The sequence below is a fragment of the Macadamia integrifolia genome, chromosome 5 (genome assembly GCF_013358625.1).
Source record: "Macadamia integrifolia cultivar HAES 741 chromosome 5, SCU_Mint_v3, whole genome shotgun sequence".
Classification (NCBI taxonomy): Eukaryota; Viridiplantae; Streptophyta; class Magnoliopsida; order Proteales; family Proteaceae; genus Macadamia; species Macadamia integrifolia.
The window spans coordinates 40985653-41007446 of NC_056561.1; the positions used below are offsets into that span (position 1 = coordinate 40985653).

Genomic DNA, 21794 nt, shown 5'->3' on the forward strand with positions numbered 1-21794 from the left:
GAGAGATATAAAACAAGTCTGGTTGCCAAGGGCTTCAGTCGGACTTGTGGGATGGACTATTAGGACATATTTGCCCTATTGCAAAATGAATTCTGTTTGAGCAAAGCTATCCTATGCTGCAAATCTTTTATGGAATCTCCGACGACTTGATGTGAAAAATGCTGGATGGAACCTCCAACAGCTTGATGTGAAAAAATGCTTTCCTTAATGCTGATCTCAAAGAAGAGGCATACATGGATATCCCTCCAGGCTTTGCATCATCATCTACAGTTGGCAAGGTGTATATAATACTAAAGTCCCTCTATGGTCTCAAACAATCACCACGAGCTTGGTTTGGCAGGTTCTAGAAGGCTACGCAATAGTTTGGGTATATGCAAAGCCATGTTGATCATACATTGTTTGTCAAACACAAGAATTGAAATGTTACTGCCCTTATTGTCTATGTTGATGATATGGTGATAACAAGGAGTTTTGATGCAAAACTCTCCTTGTTGAGAACCCAATTGTATATAGAATTTGAGACCAAGGATTTAGGACCTCTCAGATACTTTCTAGGGATTGAAGCAGTATGTTCAAGCAAAGGTATTTTCATTTCCCAAAGAAAGTATGTCTTAGATCTTCTCAGTGAGACAAGGATTCTAGGTCGTAAACCTACAAACCCTCCTATTAAGGTTAATCATCAACTCAACCGCAGTGGTGGATAAACAGACAAGGAGAGATATCAATGACTTGTAGGAAAATTGACATACATCTTCCATTCTCGGCCAGATATTGCTTATGTTGTTGGTGTTTTTTGTCGTTTTGGTGTCGTGAGTCATTTTTCACATGATCTTCAGACCAATCACCTTGAGGTTGTATACCGAATACTGAGGTACTTAAAATCAGCACCAAGAAAGGGTTTTTTCTCCAACAACGGAAGTCTAAAGAATGAATGCTTTACCAATGCTGGCCAGACCGGTTCCATCGATGATTGGTGCTCTACGTCAAGATATTGTACATTCCTCAACAAAATTATGGTTACTTGGCAAAGCAAAGAAGCGATTAATGGTATCAAGATCTTCTAGCAAAAAAAAAAAAAAAATCAAGATCCAGTGCAGAAGCAGAGTACCGCTCTATGGCATAATGTGTGTGAATTTATTTCGCTTAAGGTATTACTTGGAGATTTGGGGGTTAACATCTGGAGTACTTATGAGACTCTACTATGATAATAAGTCAGAAATCAGTATAGCCCATAATCCAGTCCAACATGATAGGACCAAGCATATTGACTATTGAGAATGACAGACACTTCATCAAGGAGAAACTCGAACAAGTCTCAATTTGCACTCCATTTGTCACTTCAAAGAATCAGTTAGTTGATATATTCACAAAGGGTTTGACTTCTAAGTCATTCCATCCTATTGTATTCAAATTAAGCATGAGGGATATCTATTCAACAAAATGAGGGGGAGTATTAAAGCTAGGCATTGACTAGATGATTAGACCATTTAGGATCATTGTATGTTAGGATAAGACTTGTGACTCAACCAGACCCATAACAACAAACTCGGCCTTATCCCAACTTAATAAGGTCGGCTACATGGATCCAAACAAAATAAAGTAAGAAAAACTGAATTCTAAACAGAAAAAGGGGGGTGAAGAAATAAAAAAAGAGGGATAGAGAAAGAGATGAGAAATGAAAGATGAATGAATGAAAGCTGAAAAGTGAGAGTTGATAGATGAAAGTAAGAGTAAATGGCACAACCCAACAAGTCAAGAGAATCTCAACTAAATGGGGTCAGCTCCATGGATCCTTGCTCTCCGATAAGCTCTATCCATGGTCATACTTGGTGCAAAACCCAAACTATGCATGCATTCCTCACAACTGCTCCTATCGTCATTTTAGGCCTACCCCCTAGCTCTTTTAGCTCCTTCAATCAGAATGATATCACTCCTCCATACTAGGGCACCCCTAAACCTCTGTTGAACACGACCATATGTCCATACCACCACAAATAATTTTCTCAGAGCTTGTCATTGATCGGGGGAATTCCCAAATCAGCTCTAATATGTCCATTCCTTACTTTATTTTTACTATTTTCCTTGCACAGCCATCTTAACATCCTCATTTCTACTGCACATAACTTTGCAATACGGCATTTCTTAATTGCCCAGCATTCGACCCCATACATCCAGGGTTTAAAGTATTGGTCTGTATCGTACCGTATCGGCCCTTACCAATACGATACAAACCGATACGATACATGAAATTTTTAAAACCCTTTTGTATTGATACGTATCTTACAATACATACCGATACGCACCGATACACCACTGATTCGATATGATACACATCGATACGCACTGATATTCTATGGAAAATTCAAAATCGAAGTGAAATATACGTTTCGGTATGTATCAATATGTATCAGTACACTGATACGTACCGATACATCATAAATAATTTTTCAGAAAAACACAATTTTTTGAGGTGTTTTTGTTTCAAAGTTGCTGCCAACCATTTTTCTCTCTAACTAAAGTGGAAATCAAGGTTGGGAACAAGGATTTTACATTTATAGGACAACTATAAACCTTTGATTCTTATTGTGATACTCTCAATTTACTGTTTATGCATAATACATGTTATATATAGCTTTTTTTAACTCTTTCTTATGCAAAAGTGTATAAAAAAGTGTTTTCTATCCATTTATATGCATATCTTTAGCGTATCTCCAATACGATACGATACGATACGATACCCTCTGATACGTATCTTAATTTTGGCCGACTGATACGGCGACCGATTCCGATACTTTAATCCTTGCATACATCTTAGTCGGTCCTACAACAGTCCTATAAAACTTTCCTTTAAGTTTTAAAGGGATACATCAATTACACATATTACGGTTGCACGTCTCAGTTCATCCATCTCACTTTAATTCTTTGTGAAACATCATACTCAATGTCACCTTCTTTATATATAAAGATCCCAGAAATCTAAAATAATCATTTTGCGGTATCTCTCTATTCTCAATTTTCACCATGTCATTATCCATCATAGTGTAACTAAAATTACATGGTACACTCCGTCTTCGTTCTACCAATCATAAAGCCTCTTGTGATTCCAAGGTTGATCTTCATAGCTCTAACTTAGCATTAGTCCTTACCTTTGTCTCATCCACCAAAACGATATCATCGTCGAAGAGCATACACCATGGGACCCTATCTTGGATGCTCTTGGTTAGCTCATCCATGATAAGCACAAATGGGTAAGAGCTTAAGACTGATCCCTGATGTAACCCACTCGTAATTGAAAATTCCTTGCCCTGACCTCCCACATACCTCACACTAGTCACCACATCTATATCTTTAATCACATCCACATATTTACTCAACACCCTCTCTTCGCTAGAACATGCCAAATTAAATCTCTAGAGACTGTCATAGGCTTTTTTTTCTTGCTATCTCTATATCTTTCTATAAGCCTCAATAAAAAGATAGCTTCCGTCGTGGATCTACTTGACATAAAGCCAAATTGGTACACTAAGATACAAGGCTCTCTTGTCAGACGACCTTCAATAACCTTCTCCCAAAGTTTCATGTATGGCTCATTAGCTTTACGCTTCTATACTTATTGCAACTTTGGATATCCCTTTTATTTTTGTAGAACAAGACTATAATGTTTCTCCTCCATTTATTTGGCATCTCTTACTTGTGTTCATAATCTTGTTAAACAAATTGGTTGACCAATATACCCAACTCCTAAGGTTTTCCACCCACTTCAATTGGAATCTAATCTGGACCTGGTGTATTGCATGTTTTCATCTTTCTTAAGGCTTCTTTAACTTCTGCCAAACTAACCTTTTGTACATATCTATGAGGTCTGGTATCTTGTTGAATAATGCAATCATCCAAATGTTTTCTACTCAAACTATCTCCATTTAATAGGTCACAAATAAACAAGGGGGACTCTATCATTTTCAAGCTAGTCTCTTCTTCTCAACTCCTAGATATATGGAGTGGAATATTTTGAAACCTCCTCTCTTGTTGCTCGTTTAGATTCTATTCATGGACTAATATCTCTGGCTGTGAATCTAAATTGGCCTCTGTATCAGATGGATATCAAAAATGCATTCCTATGTGGTGATCGACAAGAGTTCTATATGGACCAACCTCTCAAGTATATTGCTCAGGGGAAGAGTTTTGACAGAGCATGGCCAGCTACACAAGGCTATATCTTTGAAACAATCACCTAGAGCAAGGCTCGACAAGTTTAGCTCCATTGTTACTTGTGGCGGGTTTTCACAATGTTATTCTAACCCAACGTAGGGCTCTAAGGTGGTTGTGTTAATTGTCCATGTAGATGACATTATTATGAAAGTGCATCCGGAATTGCAGAGATGAAACCTTATCGTCATCAACATTTTCAAATGAAAGATGAAGATCCCCTCAGGTTTTTTCTCAGCATTTAATTAGTTTATCACAAGAAAACATGTGTTAAACCTCTTATCTGAGGTTGGTATGCATACCTCTAATCCTGTTGACACTCCTATGGATCCACATCATAAGTTTGGGACAATGATGGTGAAGACCTTGAAGACAAGACCTTGTATGGGAGAATAATAGGGAAACTTATATACCTTTACTAGACCGGAGATATTCTTTGTTGTTGACACTATTAGTCAGTTCATGCAATCTCCAAAGGAGGTTCAACGGGAGGTAGATTGTCATATCTTAAACTATCGGAAGGGGCTCCAAGGAAGGGGATCATTTAATGTTGATCTAGTAGGATTTTCTAATGCTAACTAGGTTTGTGCTGATGATGGCAGGAGATTGACAACAGGATATAGCATATTTGTTTGTGGCAATCTAGTCAATTAGAGAAGCAAGAAGCAAACAATTGTATCTAAGTGTAGTGTCGAGGACTCGAGGCTAAGTATCAAGCTCTGGCTCATACTACAATTGAGTTGATGTTGAAATCGTTACTTCAAAAGTTGTGTTTTCCAGTCACTCAAACCAATGAAGATGATTTGCGATAATCCAGTAACTATCAACATTGCCAACAATCCAATGTTTCATGAGAGGACCAAGGACATTGAAGGTGAGAGTCATTTTGTGAGAAATGTTGTAATGTAGAAATGAATTGTTACTATGTTTGTCTCTTTTACAGATCAGTTGTAATGTGTTTACCAAGTCTCTGTTTGGCCTTACTATCCAGAAATGCTACTTCAAGTTGGGCATGGGTGACCTGTACGCTCTAGCTTGAGGGTGAGTGTTAAAGATTGGAACCTTTGTACATGTGGTAGCAAATTTTCATGTGTACCATGATAGGGGGAGTGTCCCTATCGTGGCCAGACCTATATTTTGATTTATCTATTTCCTAGTTAGGTAGATCTCTATTTCCTAATTAGATTAAATTTTCATTTTCCATTTTCTTGCTGCACAAGGGAAGTAGGAATTGCTTCCCTTGTTTAAATGTATGCAATTTATTGTTTATTAAATAAGTGTGGTTGGTGCTAGAGTGACGATTTTACAGTTCTCTAGCAGTTTCAACTCCTCATCTTTTTCTTCTTCTTTTCTCCCTTTTTTTCTTTTTAGTTACTGGCTTCTAATCTGTGGCACAATTGTCACTAAAAAAATAAAATGTAGTTCATACAATTAACTTCTGTCAGCCTTACATACAAGCACCCTAAATAACAGATGCCCAATCCAACTTTCAATACTTACAGCTGGAAGGCCTTTTTTTACATGCTATAAAGAATAAAAATAAAATAAATAAATAAAAACCTAACATCCATGACTACAAATCCTATTTGTTTATATTTTGATCAGAATACCTTTCAAATTTTTAATCAACAGGAAAATGAAAATATTTCAGACCAAAACTGGGCTTAAACATTGTCTTATTCGTTTTTTGGGCTAATACTATTCCAACACGCTGCTACATCAGCATTTTCTCAGCATCTGAGGAAGACAGCAAAAGGTAAATATATAGAAGGTTAAAAGCGTACCATGTAAAGAAGAAATCCCAGGATGCCAAGGTCGTTTAAGCCTTACAGGAAATAATGATGGGTACATGGGAAATGTGGTTAAAGGCTCTATCTCCCACAAAGAAACTCTTGGCTGTCTCTCACCAGCAGTTGATTCATCCCAACCAACCTACACTTTCAAAAGTCAAGTTAATTATGACCAATACTATACCAAAATAAAATTTTAGCTAAAGCACATTCAAATTGTAAGCACAAAAATAAAATTCTCAGCTCAGACAGATCTCCACAAGATACCTAATGGCCGTTGATTTGCGACTTAGAGCAGGATCATTCTATTGGGGCATTGTCTAACTGGATGGAATACCATTCATTAGGATTCATAGAGTGATGAAAACCTGATTTAACCATTGCAGAGTAGAAGTTCTCAATTGGTTGACGCCATCACTCCAAAGAATATTTTGCACTTCGCTTGAACCTTCAAAACCCTTGCTTTTATATATCCCTCATCCAGAATTTTTTCAAAATGAGCTTAATGGCCTCAAAACGATATTAAGTCCCACAAAAACTCCTTCGTTTTCAAAAGAAATATTTTTCAAAAACTATTGGACTGCTGATCATATGACCTGAACAGTTCGTACTCCATATTCCCCAAGGATAAGGTCCACTGAAAACAAATGACTGGTCAACGATTTAATGGTTCAGATCATTTAAACTTTACAGTGGGTCTGCTAGTCTCTGGGATTTGGGAAACAGCCTCTCTATGAAGTAGGGGTTAGGGCTGCGTAAATTATGATCCTCCCCGCAGTGGTGGATGCCTCGTGCACTAGGTACACCCTTTTTTTGCCAGTCTGTAGGATGGATAACTGTTGATTTGGGGAAATAAGCTTATATCTCATAGATGCTAGCCCCAAACATGCCCAAATTGCAAACAATAGGACTGAACAACTTAACTACCGAAACTTTTAGTGAATATATCAGCTAACTGAGCCTCAGAAGATACAAATGGAATAGAAATAGTGCCCTGTTCCAGCTTCTCCTTGATGAAATGACAGTTGATGATGCGAAACCGGGTTTCTAAATCAGAATCAGTTTGCTTATGGGCCCACAAAAGAGCATTTAAATCAATCTCAAGCAGAGCAGTGGCAATCTGGTAATTTCTATAGAAAATTAGAACCCCTTTGGGAGGGAAATAAGTGACTAGGGACGAAGCAGGTATTAAAATTAGGAGAATGGGTGGTTTTGGAGATTCAATTCAGACTAAGGATAACTTAGAAACCAAACTTCAGAAAGAAGGGGCTTTTGTGAAAATAACAAAAGATCTGACTTCATATGAAGTTTCCCAAACCTGGTCACCTTCATCCTCACGATACAATAAGACCATAGGGCAAGAATTGCAGGGGTGTAGTCAGCAGGGCTTTGAGATGGAGAACTCACTGGTTAGACATCGGCTTGGCCTGAAATTTCAGACGAAGGTTCTCAAGGAGAAGGTCTACCAAAACCACCAAGGAGATGCTCAGATCAGCAGGCCAGCATGATGTGGGAAGCTCCTGAACCTGAAGTTAGCGATAGATGTGGCTGCAACCCAATTGCAGGTTTTGCTCTTCACCACAGGAAGGGTCTTTGGGGCTGAGTAAGGGTGTCAATTCGTGGCTCGACCTGACTAAACCGATCGGGACCGACCATTTATAGACCGGCCCGGCCCAAACCATTTATTAAACATGTCGGGCTTGAGCCCGACCCGTTTACAAACAGTCGGTCTCAGTCCTGCTACTTGGACCGTCGGTCACCCGACCGAGACCGACTGAATAACGCCCGACCAAGACCGGCCTATTGTACAACGGCCTGGCCCGACCCTTAATGATTGTAGAATACCTATTTTACCCCTCAAATTAAAGAGTAAAAACTAAAAAGTAAAGACATGTTCACATTTTAAATAATGGTTATATTTGGTATCATCTATTGATTTATTGTTATTTTTTTGGGCTTGCATGAGTGGGCAAGAATTTAAGAACATATTTTTAAGAGGGCCCGTTTAAAAACTGGTTAAAGCCCGTTTAACATTAAACATGTCCGTAGCCCGGTTAAGGCCCGACTAAAGCCCAATTATAGCCCGAGGCAGGCCGACCAAATATAAAGCATACCATGCCCTCAATAACTAAGCCCGATTAGTTAAATGGGCAGACACGGTGGAGCCTTTGAAAGTCTTCAAGCCCGATTAAGCCCGACCGAAATCGAACTGGCCCGACCAGTTGACACCCCTAGTCTGAAGTGCTAGGGTTCAAGTAGCCTAGGGGAGAGCTTCCTCTAATTAAAGGCTCGACCAAAACAGATCTCCCATGAAAGAGATCGATCCACTTCTTGAGGGCTGCAACTACCGCCCAGAACAGAGGTTCAGCCAGCACGAGAAAATTAAGAAAATGAGAGGAAGATAGGGAGGAAAGGAGAAGATAAGAGAAAACCAGAAAAAGAGAGGTGAGATCATAATTGTCAAGGCAAATCAAGGCGGTGGAGGGTTGTTTAAGCGCTTAGGCGAGAATGCGTCCGCCTTAAGGCGGACAAGGCAACCAAGTGTTATTTTTTTATTTTTCCTATTTTCTAACATTATTTAGTAAGCTATTTATACCTTGTATCATAAAAAATCAAGATTAAGCCACATCAAGTCATTAAAGATCAACATTTAGTCATCAAATCATAAAAAAATTAACATTAAGTCATATTAAGTTATAAAAAATCAATATTTAGATAAATGCTCTTGTTCTATAATAAGTTTGTCCGGTCAAATGATTTTATTTTTATATGAGACCTTTTGTATTAGTTATAACATAAAATCAGCTTTCCAACAAGTCTAAGATTACTTAAATCTGAGTAGTAATGACAAAGTTATGCTCCAATAAAACGTATTTTTAAGTGCGCGAGTGCTGTTAAAATCGCCTAAATGAAAATAATTTTATGGATATCAAAACAAAAGATTATTTTACACGACTTTTGGATTTTAGCAATGTTTTAACATAATATAATTTATAAAATTTTCATAATTGAGAAAAACCCCAGCATTTAAAAGTTGAAAATCACCTCTATAACCAAATTCAGTTTTTGTTCTTAGACTGGGGGGTTGACTTTTTATCCTTTTGAAATTTGATTTTTAAATTATTTTTATTGGATTCAAATAGGGAGTATTTGCTTATTTATGAATAATATCTTAAGTAATATTTCATTTATTATGAGTTGTTCACTTGCAACCCATCTAACGAGGCAGGTATGAGATGCTCAATTTTACCCTCCCTATATGTTTATACACTAAAGAATCCTTACCCTTATTTTACAAAGTTGAAAAGTAAAATATGAGAGAATGATTCAGCTTGTCTAATATGATAGAGGCCACATTATTTTAAACAAGAGATTAGTGTTACAGCTAGCATAAGGATGATTGATAGGCCTGGACACATTGAACCTATACACTTTAACACTCCCCCTCAAATTGGTACATACATATCACGCATGCCCAACTTGTAGAGGATGAAAAACCTTATGATATAAACCTCTTGTGAACACATCAGCTAATTGATTCTTGGAGGTGACAAATGGAATACAAACGGAACCATTTTCCAAGCTTCTCTTGATGTAATGTTGGTTGTAATGTTGGTCAATGGCAATATGTTTCGTCCGGTTGTGTTGAACCTGGCTATAAACGATATTGGTAGCAGCTTTATTGTTACAATATAGCCGCATAAGACCAGTAGTAACATTTCCAAGATCACTGCATAGAACCCTGAGCCATATAAGCTCGCAAACACCCTGAGTAGTAGCACAGTATTCAGCCTCACCACTGGACCTCAAGACCACAGGTTGTTTTTTGCTCCTCCAGGTAACAAGGTGACCACCTAGGAAGGTGCAATAACTAAAACTAAAGCGACGATCATCAACAGATCCTACCCGATCCCCAACAACAAAGGCCTCGAGTTTGGTATTGTTGTTGTTAGAGAACAAGAGTCCCTTTCCTGAAGCAAATTTCAAGTATCCCGGGATATGGTACATTGCTTCAAGGTGAGTGGACAACTAAGCATGGAGGAATCGACCCACAATCCCTATGGCATATGCAATGCCAAGACGAGTGTGAGAAAGATAAATCAGCTTGCAGACAAGTTTTTGATACCTTTCACGATCAACTGGATCTCCACCATCATTACTAAGATGATGGTTAGCCTCAACAGGATAGTCTGTAGATTTACACCCAAGCATGCCTATCTCACTAAGAAGGTCCAAGGCATATTTCCTTTGGGAGATGAAAATTCCCTTGTCAGATCAAGCAACCTCAATAGCCAAGAAATATTTAAGAGCCCAGATCCTTAATTTCGAACTTTGATGCAAGTTGAGCTTTGAACTTGAAAACTTCAACATCATCATTTCCTATGATCAGTATATAGTCCACATAAACTATAAGAGCAGCTTTACCACCATCACTCCTGACAAATAGGGTGTGATCGGGCCCAACTTTGCTTGTAACTGAATTAAAGCACAGATTTGAAAAACCGACCAAACCAGGCCAATGGAGACTGCTTTAGACCATAGAGCGATTTCTGTAATTGGCATACTTTCCTGATAATGAATGACGACTCAAAACTTGGTGAGATATCTATATAGACTTCTTTCAAATCAATGTTTAGGACTGGCTTTTTTCACGTCTAATTGTTGGAGATTCCACCCAAGGTTGGCAGCACATGATAGCAGAGTGCGACAAGAGTTCATTTTAGTTGCTAGTATAAAGGACTCTTGGTAATCTAAGCCATAGGTCTAAGTGAAGCCCTTGGAAAATAATCTGGTTTTGTGCCTCTCAAAGGTGCCATCTGCCTTGGTCACTATAGTAAAGACCCATTTACACCTCACAAGTTTCTTTCACTTTCGAGTATGAACAAGCTCCCAAATACCATTCTTCCGAAGGGCCTGCATCTCTTCCACCATAGCATCTTTCCACTTAGGATCAGCCACAGCATCTTTCCAACCCTGCGGAATAGAAACAGAGGAAAAATTGGAAACAAAGGCCAAATATGATGGGCACACGGACTTACACGAAACAAAGTTAGAAATAGGATACTTAGTACGTCCTAACTCCTTTCCCAACGGCAACGGGAATATTAGTAGGACAAGTGACAACAATGGGAGGATCCATGTTACCTACCTAAGACACAGGAGGTGGATCGCGGTGCACAAATGTCTATAGCGGGTCGCTTTTAGGCTGTTTCTTCTTGCGAGAATATGTAAGTAAGCCCCTATACTACTTTCCTTGAGAGGTGGGTCCCCCTCACAAACTTGCTCCCCATCAAGACGAATAGTGTCAATAACAAATGGACTCATAGCATACTCCCCTCAAGAGGTGACTGAAAATAGGGCTCAGGTATGGAGCATGACATCCATGGTAACAAAGAACTGGCGAGAGAGAGGGGATGGTAGCATTTGTAGCCCTTCTAGAAAGAGGAGTAGCCAAGAAAAATGCAACAAAAAGCGCAAGGATCAAGCTTAGAACGAGCAAGGAGTTGTGGGCATAACAAACACAACCAAAGACCCGAGGGGGAATATGGGAAGCAAAGACGACTAACATGGGTTTTGAAGTCCAGAACACTAGAGGGAAGAAACAGAATTTCTAACTACCCATACCAGTAGTATATAAACATAACATTCGTAACATAACAAATGTTTGTGACTTGTGACACCAATAACTACCCTTTCAGTTTTATCCATGTTTCTGGGAGCTAGTCCATGAAAAAGGAACAACTGAGAGTTGGAATCACTGGATTATATACTCTATTTGTTAGCTGTCATTGGAAATCTGTGAGGATCTCCAAATGATTTCACCAACAATTACTTCACAATTCCAGCAACATTATTTGCAGCCTCGACCTCATATACATGAACACATTAATAAGAGCTCCGGACTCTTCAATGAAAAGAGACCTACAATTGGGAAAATTTTGATTAGGAAACAACTTTCTCATTAAAATATCGAAAATGATAACCATGCTTGTCAAGGCGTGTCCAGGCAGGTTTTCAAGGGCTGGGCACTCCCCCGCCTTAATCTGACTTAATAAGGCCGGCGCCTTGGGACACCTAGGTCTCTTGGCAGTCTTTTTTTTCACTCAATTTTTTTTTCCTCTAAATAATGTTGTTTCTAACATTTTATTGGCTTATGTAATAGTTTGTGTATAGCTGAGAAGCACGGGATCCTTTAGTAACCAAAAAAATTAATTATAGCTGAGAAGCACAGGATCCTTTAGTAACCAAAAAAATTAATTAATTAATGAATGAATTAATTAAGAAAAAAAAATTTGAACTTCACCAGTTCAGTTCCCTTGTTCTCCCTCTCTTGTTTACTTGGGTTTTTTTCCCCCTCTAAAAAATGTTGTTTTTGACATAATGTTGCTGTTATAATGCTGCAATGATGTTGCTAGATATCATGCAAATTAGTGCATAGATTCAATCTCTATTGTTATTGCTGCAATCCTATATGTATGATTATATTGCCCTACTAGATACAATGGATACACTAATAAAAAAAAAAAAAAAAAAAAAAAAAAAAAACTAGGCCCCTTGTCGCCTAAGCACATAAGCAGCTCTCCAATGCCTTGGGTCACCTAGGCACCTTGACAACTATGATGCAAAACTCCGAAACAGTGAGGTCACAGCCCAATGACATGTCAGAAAATCTTTATTACTAATTATAAACCTCATTTTATGGGGCTTCCGATTACCTATGTGAACTTAAAGGCCGATGAGGTGGCTGTGAAGTTGTTTCTGAGAGGTAAGCAAAGCCCTTAAACTATCATTGAATCCTTCAGCATAGAACAATCCCAGATACATTAACACATCTATTATTTCCTCCCTACCAAAACTTCATTTTTTCCCTTCATGAACTATCTTACTGCCCCGCACATAGATAGAATCAATATCATAAAGGCCAATAGGAGCAATGCAGTACTAGTCTTTATACTACTTTAAAAACAAGGCGACATATTGCACATATTTACCTTGACAGATCGCCAATGAGAATTTGGCCAACGAACATGATCAAGATCACTTATGCCAGTAATTGTGCCCATGTACCTGAAAATTACAGACTTTATCAGAAAAAAAAAGGTCATCCCAATATACTGATAATGTTTTCAAACCCAAGACAGTGATCTCAACATTCACTAGCAAGGACTGCCAAATTCAAATAATTCAACCACGAACAGGGAGTTCGGAAGGTTATTACTTCCCTCAGAAATAGAGTATTTACATGAGGAAGTGATAGCCAAAAAATAAAAACCAGGACATACATCAAGCACCAGATCAGGCAACCCCCATAAACACAATTGCTGTTGCATGATTGAGTAGACTAACATTATATTCTGGGTAACAAAGTTTATACGCTCTTTCTTCTTATATAGACTCTAGACTTCATTATTCAAACTGATAGGCCAAAACAATTCGACAACCACCATTATTAAAAACATAAAATCTGGATACATATGATTCCCTCCCCCACCCCCAACCAAATAATAGTACTAATAAGAATGAAAGCTGCAGGAAATTCATAGCTCTATAGGACGCCTACCAAATATCTAGATATGCAAGAAAAAGAAATTCAAAAGTGACATAAGAGATAGCCATGTTGTCAAAAGATCAAATTATGCTACTACCGGCGGACACTAGATTCTTCAGTCTCAAAAAGCATACGGAAACGCATCCCAACAGATACACGAGTATGAAACACCGCTTTTGCATACTTGGAGAGGGGTATAACAAACTCTGAAGGACTTGCCCTGGAAAATAACAATGAAACAGGAAAGACAAAATATTAGGAAAACTGAAGTAGTAAAAAAGGAATTTGAAAATCATTAGCTACCTTGGATTATAAAAAATCGTGAAACGGCTATTAGTGGCAGCAGCATGTGCTGCAGCAGCAAGGAGACCTATATGCATGCTATCGCTTGATAAAACAGATGAAGGCATCACCGTTTGTGGTCGATTGGCACGGCGAATCCCCAGTAACAGCTGATTCCTTTCATTCCTAAATTTGATATCAGAACAAGATAATGAGCACCATCAGAAAAGTCTGAAGGATTGAAAATTCACATCAAAATTAGAGTATAGGTCACTGGTTACCAAATAAACAGAACAGAATCTCCAGCAACAAGTCTCTTGGCACTAACGAACACACTCCATCCTGTGGTCAGAAGATGCCTTTTGGGCTGTCCTGCATGATGAGCAGGCAAGTAGAATGATGTGTATATGCAGTAAGAAGCAGCAACCAAGATTTTATGGAATATATTCTGGGGTAATATAATGCACCTGGTAAGTAAACTCACCTGACAGACCACCACATCCACGTTCTCACAGTCCTAAAATAAATATATAGATCCTTTCTACAGTACTTTAGCAATGAACCCAACCCTATGGAATGGACCACAATAGTCATTTATGACCATTCACAGATATGGCTGCAGGGGTAAAACATTTAAGGGAAAAATAATATTGATAATCTATCACTGCTCTGGCCAACTAAAAGGTCCAGACATGGCAGTGGCCCATATAAAAAGTTAAAATTTAGAACTTTATAGATAACTTTAAGCTGAACAAAAAGCAACTCTTTAATACTATGAGATCAAAGCATGCTGAATAATTTTCCACCTTCAAAACTAAAAATTTATTCCACTGTCAATCAGTCCCATTCCTTAGGGACCTGCTACCTATAAATACCGCCAAAATAAAGAGATTATGTCAGAAAAGATGATCTAAAGTCAAGTTAATCAATAATGTAGGTCTTAAAGGTGTGAATGTTTACTCATACTGCTCCCTTTATCTCCTACAAAGAATATTGAAAAATTAGAGGGGAAAATATCAAAATTCCAAAATTATTAAATTTTCTCTCCAAGGAATCAAATATTCTCCAAGTATCCTTGCAAATTGCTCGACCTAAGTTCCTTCAATAGGACCAATTTGTTCTAATCTCAGTGGCATTAATAGTTTCTGAGTCCGCGAGCATTGAAACTGAACTTTCCCTTTTCCATTCTAGCAATCACATATGCTAGTTTTTGCTCGCCCTTCAGAAACCTTGGTGTTTCTTCCCACCAAATACTCAAAGAAATTACCGCTGGAATTAAACAACACAGTTACCAACCTTAAAGTACTGAAATTTACAAACTCCACAGTAGCACAGAAATTCACAGCATCAACCAAGTCAGACCCAGCTAAATCATACCAGTCCAAACATTGAAAAGTTCAAAGTCCAAACATTGAAAAGTTCAAGTGCAAGAATCATAATATTAATGGCATAATATTAATGACTAATTAAACATTAGGGGAAAAAATAGACATTAATTTGGTCTAAAAATCACATGGTTAGCAGTAAACTTTAATCTGTCCTAAAAAATAACTTAGTTTTTCTATGGAGCCCTCTAGGCTCTAACCAATACAATGTCAAAGGCTGCCACTGCCCTCTCAAATGTCAAAATAAGACTTCACGGAAAAGGTGTCAGAACTGTCACAGTTCCATATTTTGCCATCTTCTTCAACCACATATAACTGTTCATTCTCTACCATCCAGACAAGCTGAGCTAACTCCGGGAGAGAAAAAGGATCGAAAGCTATTCCCACCTTTCCATCATGCATTGACACTTTTGCTTCTTTACCAACGACCACAACATAAAATATAAATCGTGGAAAAGCATTGGATGGTGATATCCAAATCCAAGAAGACACTATTTTTGAGTTTTGAAATCATCAACCATAGCCATGACACTTTTGCACAGACTAGTACATAGCTTCCACTAACTTGAGCAGTGTCCCATTCAGGCCAAGAAACTGTAGGTTGCACTTAACCTAATCAAACATCAAAGTATAACAGCTAAAAGCACACTGAGATTTCTACAGCTGTCCATCTGTGACATGTAGATATGAATACCTTTGAGAACTTTGCAAAACAGTGCAAGCCAAAGGGTTTAAATAGAGTGGAGGCTCATAGCACAATTATTACTTCAGCTAAATTATAAATAATCATACACATAATTTTGGAGGCTATAACCCTGATAGGACAAACTCCAAATATTTGGGGCAAGGCTGGGATATTACCTTCAATTTTGCTTGTACAGACTTCTGACTTGCTTAAACATGTTTATTGCAAGTGGCTAATGGAGTAGGAAACCCTTTTTTTTTTTTTCCAGATAATTTATAGGAAACAGAATTACAGAAGAGAAGACAGGAACTACGGATATTAAAGCTACATATTCATTTCAGGGAGTGTAGGAAGCCCTAATCTCCATGGATTACCCTGTCTGGTCCAAAATTTATACCTCAAGTTCGTCAATATACCAAAGGAATAAAGTGTAAATTAGTTGCTAGTTGGATATCAATAGGCAAGTATTCTGCAGGCGGAATGAAAGGAGACGAGGTTCATGGGCCCATAGGAGTCATAGAAGAATAAATACTCTCTCAACTTACCACGAAAAATATGTCTAAATTTCCACTCAACATCATGAAGATCTCTTGCAACAAGTTCTTGAGCTGGGGGCTGCTGGGAGAAGTCCTGAAAGAAGTTTTTGAAATAATAATAATAAATAACACATCGCATAGAACCATCTACAAAACAATATAATTGAACTCTCACGCTGAAGGCCTACCAGAGGAGGAAACACTTTCTCAGCAGCACGACGAGGAACGGAGAACCCTCCATGAGTACTGGTATCACTTGCAGTTAACGTCTTGCAGAAATAATTGGTTGGCTGCTTGCTTGAAATTCCCAGGTCCGCAGGAAGATAAGCATCCTTCTGCTCTTGCTGGAGGAGCAACATTTTTAAGAATTTCAATTTCGAACAAATCATCATTTCATTGAAAAGATGAAAGCCAATACTTAAAAATAAATAAAAAATAAAAAATAATAATAAATAAATAAATTCCAAACTTGGGACTACCGGTGTCAAGGGCTGCAATGTCATCTGAGCGTAAACTTCATCTGTTTCCACGTCTGCCTGAAATTTCACATCAACAAGCTCCCTTCAAACTCTTATCAACCTTAACTAGTAACGAACTATCTGTAGAACGAAAGTCCAGAACTTACATGCATCGTAACATCATGGAGTTGACAGATCAGTTGTGGAGGCAAGCTCGGATAATTGGGTATATGCCCATCTACTTCTTTGTTAGTCGAAGCAGCAACCTGAATGCAAAATAGAAGTAAACAAAAACTGCTCAATTGAAGACAAAGACAGGAAAGAAACACCGATTCTTCCGTGTACCTGTTCACTGTGACCCTGAGGAAAGTAGACAACACGGCTGCCGACTGCTGGTAGGGACACAAGAGGACCAGCACAAGCATGCCAAAGCTCCGAATTCAAGCACCTCTTCTCCCCTATCCAAGAACAAAGGAAACATTTGATCAGGAAACGACGTTACCAACGAACTATTTCAACAAGAAGTAATTTCTGCATATGAAGAAAAACAGGAAGAAGATGTATACCGCCTTCTTGACCCGGCTGACACATCCCCGTAGTCGAAAGCTTCATTTTCAAAAAAAGAAAAAACTCTAGATTCAGCAGAACTGACTTGAAGACGTCGATAGCTTAAGCTTCGTCCCAAGTCTGCTCCACTGTGCCATTCTACCCAATCCCGAGATCAGAAGATTCTTTCCGCAACCATTTTACCCCCCATAACCATTAATCCATGGTAATAGACTTCATTTCTTCGCTCAAACATTCGCATTTCACAAACCAGACAGAAATCTATCACCCCTGAGAGCAGCTAAACCAGAACTTTTCCAGTAGCAGACTCCTGTGAGCGCATCCAAAGCTAGATAATATAATAACTTCCTCGACTAAATACAAAGCATCAAACTCAAATCTCCGTTTCCAACTCCCTCTTAATTTCTTTAAGTACCACAGCTGGAGATCCCAAAACACAGACAAGCAGCTTTACAATCACCGAAACTGAATTGTAAAATCTCGAAGCTTTTTTAAACTGATGTCTTCAACTTTCAATTGCGTCCACTACAACCTAAATTGACGAACAAAATTCAAAATCGAAAGAAATTAATCTCTATCAGACTCAGAGATCGCGCATTTCTTCACCTAACACCGAAAACGTAGAAGTAAGCATGTATCTAGAAAGAAATCAACCGAGTTCTGAGCGAAGCTCGTACTCCAAGATCGCCATGAAAGAGCTTTTTCTCCTCTGCAAGATATAGAGAGAGAGAGAGAGAGAGAAGCTTTAAGCTTTGCAACCCTTTGGGACCTATCGCTATCTTCTCAAAACAGACTAAACTCGATCTGCAGCAATAGAGCAGGCTTTTATAAGCACAGGGATGAAAAAGAGAAGGGAAAGAGAGACGCGGACGTTGCGAGTTCGGGCAAATTCAATCTTGATCGTTCGTAGGTTCCGTACTCGGAGGATCTCATCCGTTGGTTGGCGTTGATGCTCTGTCTGATATGACGCGAGGCATGTGCCGCTGATCTATTAGTGGTCGTTGTCAGAGTACGGCATGAGAAATAGAAGGAGAGGGAAAAAATGTGTGAGAAATTTTTAGAAATTTGAAAAAAAAAATGTTATGTATAAGGCACGCAGTGGTTACCATGGACTATAATCTTAAACCTCTCTTTATTTTTTTATTTTTTTTTTAGAATTATACTAGGTCATACTTTGGAAGGTTTCCTTTTCGGTGGAGTAACAATGTAACATACTCATTAATGTGAATTTTATAAAATTAAATTAATAAGTGTTGACTATTAAGGGAGTGAGTCAATTAAGTCCAATAATGATAAGTGATCAAACATTGAGATTTTGTATCTTATTAGGCATTTAAAAAAAAAAAACTTATTGAGATGCATTAATTGGTATTAAAATATAGCTTATGTGTAGACTTAATCAGAATATTCTATAATAGAAAATTAGATTTTGTTTTTTGTTGCAGGGTTGGTCCTTATACTTATTCTATGACGAAATTTAACTATTGTCCGAGTTGGAGCCAAGTAACTGCAAACTTGCAACCCCTGTGACAATCAAATAAATGGAATCTAAAAGGATATTTTGAAAAATACCATAATATCGGAGGGTATTTGTGAACCCTAGTGGGAAGTGAATTATTCCATATCTTTGGCAACCAATAAAGGGTTGCAACCAAGCTTTTTTCCCTTATTCTATATATATTGCTGACATTAACTGATTAAAACCATTATGCATGGATGAAGAATCTTAATGTTCAAAAAATGAGAAGAGGATAAACAAGCATCATTCTCCGATCATATGTCATAAACACTTTTTGTTATATTGATTACATTCTCATGTATTATTCTCCACATTGTATTAAATGTATGTTTTCTATCATGCTCCACACCAAAATAATACATTATCAATAAATCAAATGCATTTGGATGGTTGAATTAAGTTTGACAATTGTAAATACCGTAAATACCTTTCAAGAAAAAGACCCTAAATGAAACTAGATAAGAGTCTTAAAAATGTTAGAATTGTAAGTAGGTTAAGAGAAAAAAGAACCACTCCCTTGAATCTGTCTTCCTCCTCTTCCTTGAAAAGACATATACATACTCCTTATTTGGGAGAGATAAAGAGATAAACATAGTTGTAAGAGAGAACTACTTTTTATAGGTTAAGCCTAAAATGATGATTTGAGTTGAGCATCATTTTTATCATTTTTACTCAAAGAAGTAAATGTCACATTGTTCAAGCTTAGCCATTGATTAGTATTAAAAGAGAGGGATGGGTTTTGGTTGTAGATGTCACAGTGTTCATCCTTAACCATTAATATGAAAAAAAACAGAGGGAGTGGTTTTTGATTTTAGGTCATATACACTAATTGATAAAGTAATTAGGGTGATTTACATCAACCTCCTCTATCATTTGCTCAAATTACATCATCCCTCTTGAAAATAAAAAAAAAAATACATTTAAATTCATCCAAACTAACGCCGTGTTAGTTTTTCAAATGAAAATAACGATTTTACCCACTTCTGCTTCTTCTTCTATCTTCTGTCAAAAACCAGTTTCAGAAGTGCGGTGACAACTCCAACAGTACAAACCGCATCACTAGCCTCTACATCGCCATTGCAGCTCACATCTCCGGCCAAATCCCTGCTGAGGTTGGGAGGGATTTACATCACAGTCAGAAAAGAAGAGAAAAGGAAAAGTACAGATCTTGAGACGGTACATATGAAGGTCTGCTCTCCGTCTTCCAACCTGAAAGGGTTCAGGACCATATGAACCATCGCGATCAGGTTCCGATGCGACGAAACCACGCCGTTGCTGGCGCCGGTGGTGCTAGATGAGTAGAGCAGCGTTGCCGTATCGTCTAGTCTCACTCGTTCCCTGACTCGGTTTCCGATTTCGCTTGGATCCTTCTTCATCGTATCTTCAAGCGAGGAGACGATCTTGGCTTGCTTAATGGAGAGGTTGTCGTGTTGTCCGATAAGAATGACGGGAAGACCCGTGCCGGAGAGTTTAGGGAGAGTGGTGAAGGCGATGATGGGTTTGGAATCGGTGATCTGTTTTCGGATCTCGAGGGGTGTTGAGAGGGTTAGTGGTGGTGATGATGGCACCGAGAGACATGACGGAGAGGCAAATTACTGGGAAGAAGATGTAATTGGGGAAAAGGAGGAGGACACATTGCCCTTTCGAACACCCATCTCGGACAGACAGGGAGTGATGGAATCAACCGCACGCCAGACTTCGGGGAAGAAGAAGAAGGGGAAAAAAAAGCATGGATTTTTATAAAGAAATATAAAGAAAAATCTGTAAATACAGAGACCCAATTTGAGTTTTGACCCAATTCTTCAACTAACCTAAAAATAATCATAGATCGCATCCATAAGACACAAGGTTTGGAATTTCTCTTTACCTCATAATTGCGTTAAGAGCTTAGAGTTTTTCCACTGTAATCCCACATCCTATGGCACCGAATCCAAATCACCACCATTCGTCATTTGGTCGGATCAACGAATTCTGCATCTGAGACGGCGGATAGTTCAACTTGGCTTATATCGTCATCGTCAATCGGAGCTGGGAGGTTAAGATCTATCAAATTGTCTGCAAATTTAGCAGCATTTGTAGCTGTACTTGAACCAGAGAGGTGGGACCTCTTGTGCCCACCAAGAGCTTGACCGGACCCAAAAACTCTGAAACAAACAGGGCATTCATGGATTTTCCGATCGACAGTCATATCTTGTCTTGTTCATTATCAAGAGCTATCTTGGAATTTAACGTGATTCTATATACACTGAAACTGGTTTTTGAAAGAAAACCGAATCCAAATTTAAGGGGTAAAATCATCTTTTTTATTTAAAAAACTAACGCCTCTCACGGTTAAGGATGTCAAATTCGAACCGGAACCGAAAATCGAATCCAATTATGGATCGAATACCTTGAACCAAATCCAACCCATTATAATATGGTTAAATCCCAGATCTGAAATAAGTATTTATAATTCAATTCGATCTTGATCTGGATTTATGCCAATAATCGAAAGTTCTAACAGAAACCAAACCGAATAACTTAATATCATTTTTTCCTCTTTAACTAAAAACTTGATATAACTTATATGGAAACCCGGCATAATCAATCACCTAAATGATAAATCATCTAATAGAGTTTCAAATATAGTCCAACTCTAAACCCTTTGCCTTCCAATTATCGTTTAGGAGATTGATTGCTCAGGCTTATTAACGTTATTTAGTTTCAATCACCTAAATGATAAATCATCTAATAGAGTTTCAAATAGTGAAATTAACGATATTAGAAGTTCAATAGATGATCGATTGCTTATGATCATTCGACATGGATATATATCCA

The 21794-nt window shown here is 38.1% G+C and overlaps 1 protein-coding gene and 1 long non-coding RNA gene across 4 annotated transcripts in view; both read right to left on the reverse strand.

The window, feature by feature from the left end:
• Nucleotides 1-18254, reverse strand: part of LOC122079845 (auxin response factor 12) — a 28956-nt gene extending 10702 nt beyond the window's left edge. For both annotated transcript variants that reach the window (XR_006140551.1, XM_042646597.1), the window contains exons 1-11: nt 17458-18254; nt 17237-17349; nt 17059-17157; nt 16913-16969; nt 16622-16777; nt 16443-16527; nt 14109-14199; nt 13849-14013; nt 13643-13765; nt 12989-13064; nt 5991-6138 (exon numbers count right to left, since the gene is read on the reverse strand). Coding sequence is in view for 1 of the 2 variants with exons in the window: in XM_042646597.1 (XP_042502531.1) it covers nt 5991-6138; nt 12989-13064; nt 13643-13765; nt 13849-14013; nt 14109-14199; nt 16443-16527; nt 16622-16777; nt 16913-16969; nt 17059-17157; nt 17237-17349; nt 17458-17503 (1159 nt within the window). In the remaining variant the exon portion in view is untranslated. The remainder of the gene's footprint in view (nt 1-5990; nt 6139-12988; nt 13065-13642; nt 13766-13848; nt 14014-14108; nt 14200-16442; nt 16528-16621; nt 16778-16912; nt 16970-17058; nt 17158-17236; nt 17350-17457) is intronic.
• A 1503-nt stretch (nt 18255-19757) lies between these two features.
• On the reverse strand, nt 19758-20918 carry LOC122078672. 2 transcript variants are annotated; one of them, XR_006140155.1, is made up of 2 exons: nt 20187-20918; nt 19758-20081 (listed from the first exon to the last, which is right to left on the reverse strand). It is a non-coding gene; the product is annotated as an uncharacterized LOC122078672 (long non-coding RNA). The 2 variants fall into 2 exon arrangements; XR_006140154.1 differs by having other exon boundaries at nt 19758-20084.
• Nucleotides 20919-21794: the final 876 nt, after the last annotated feature.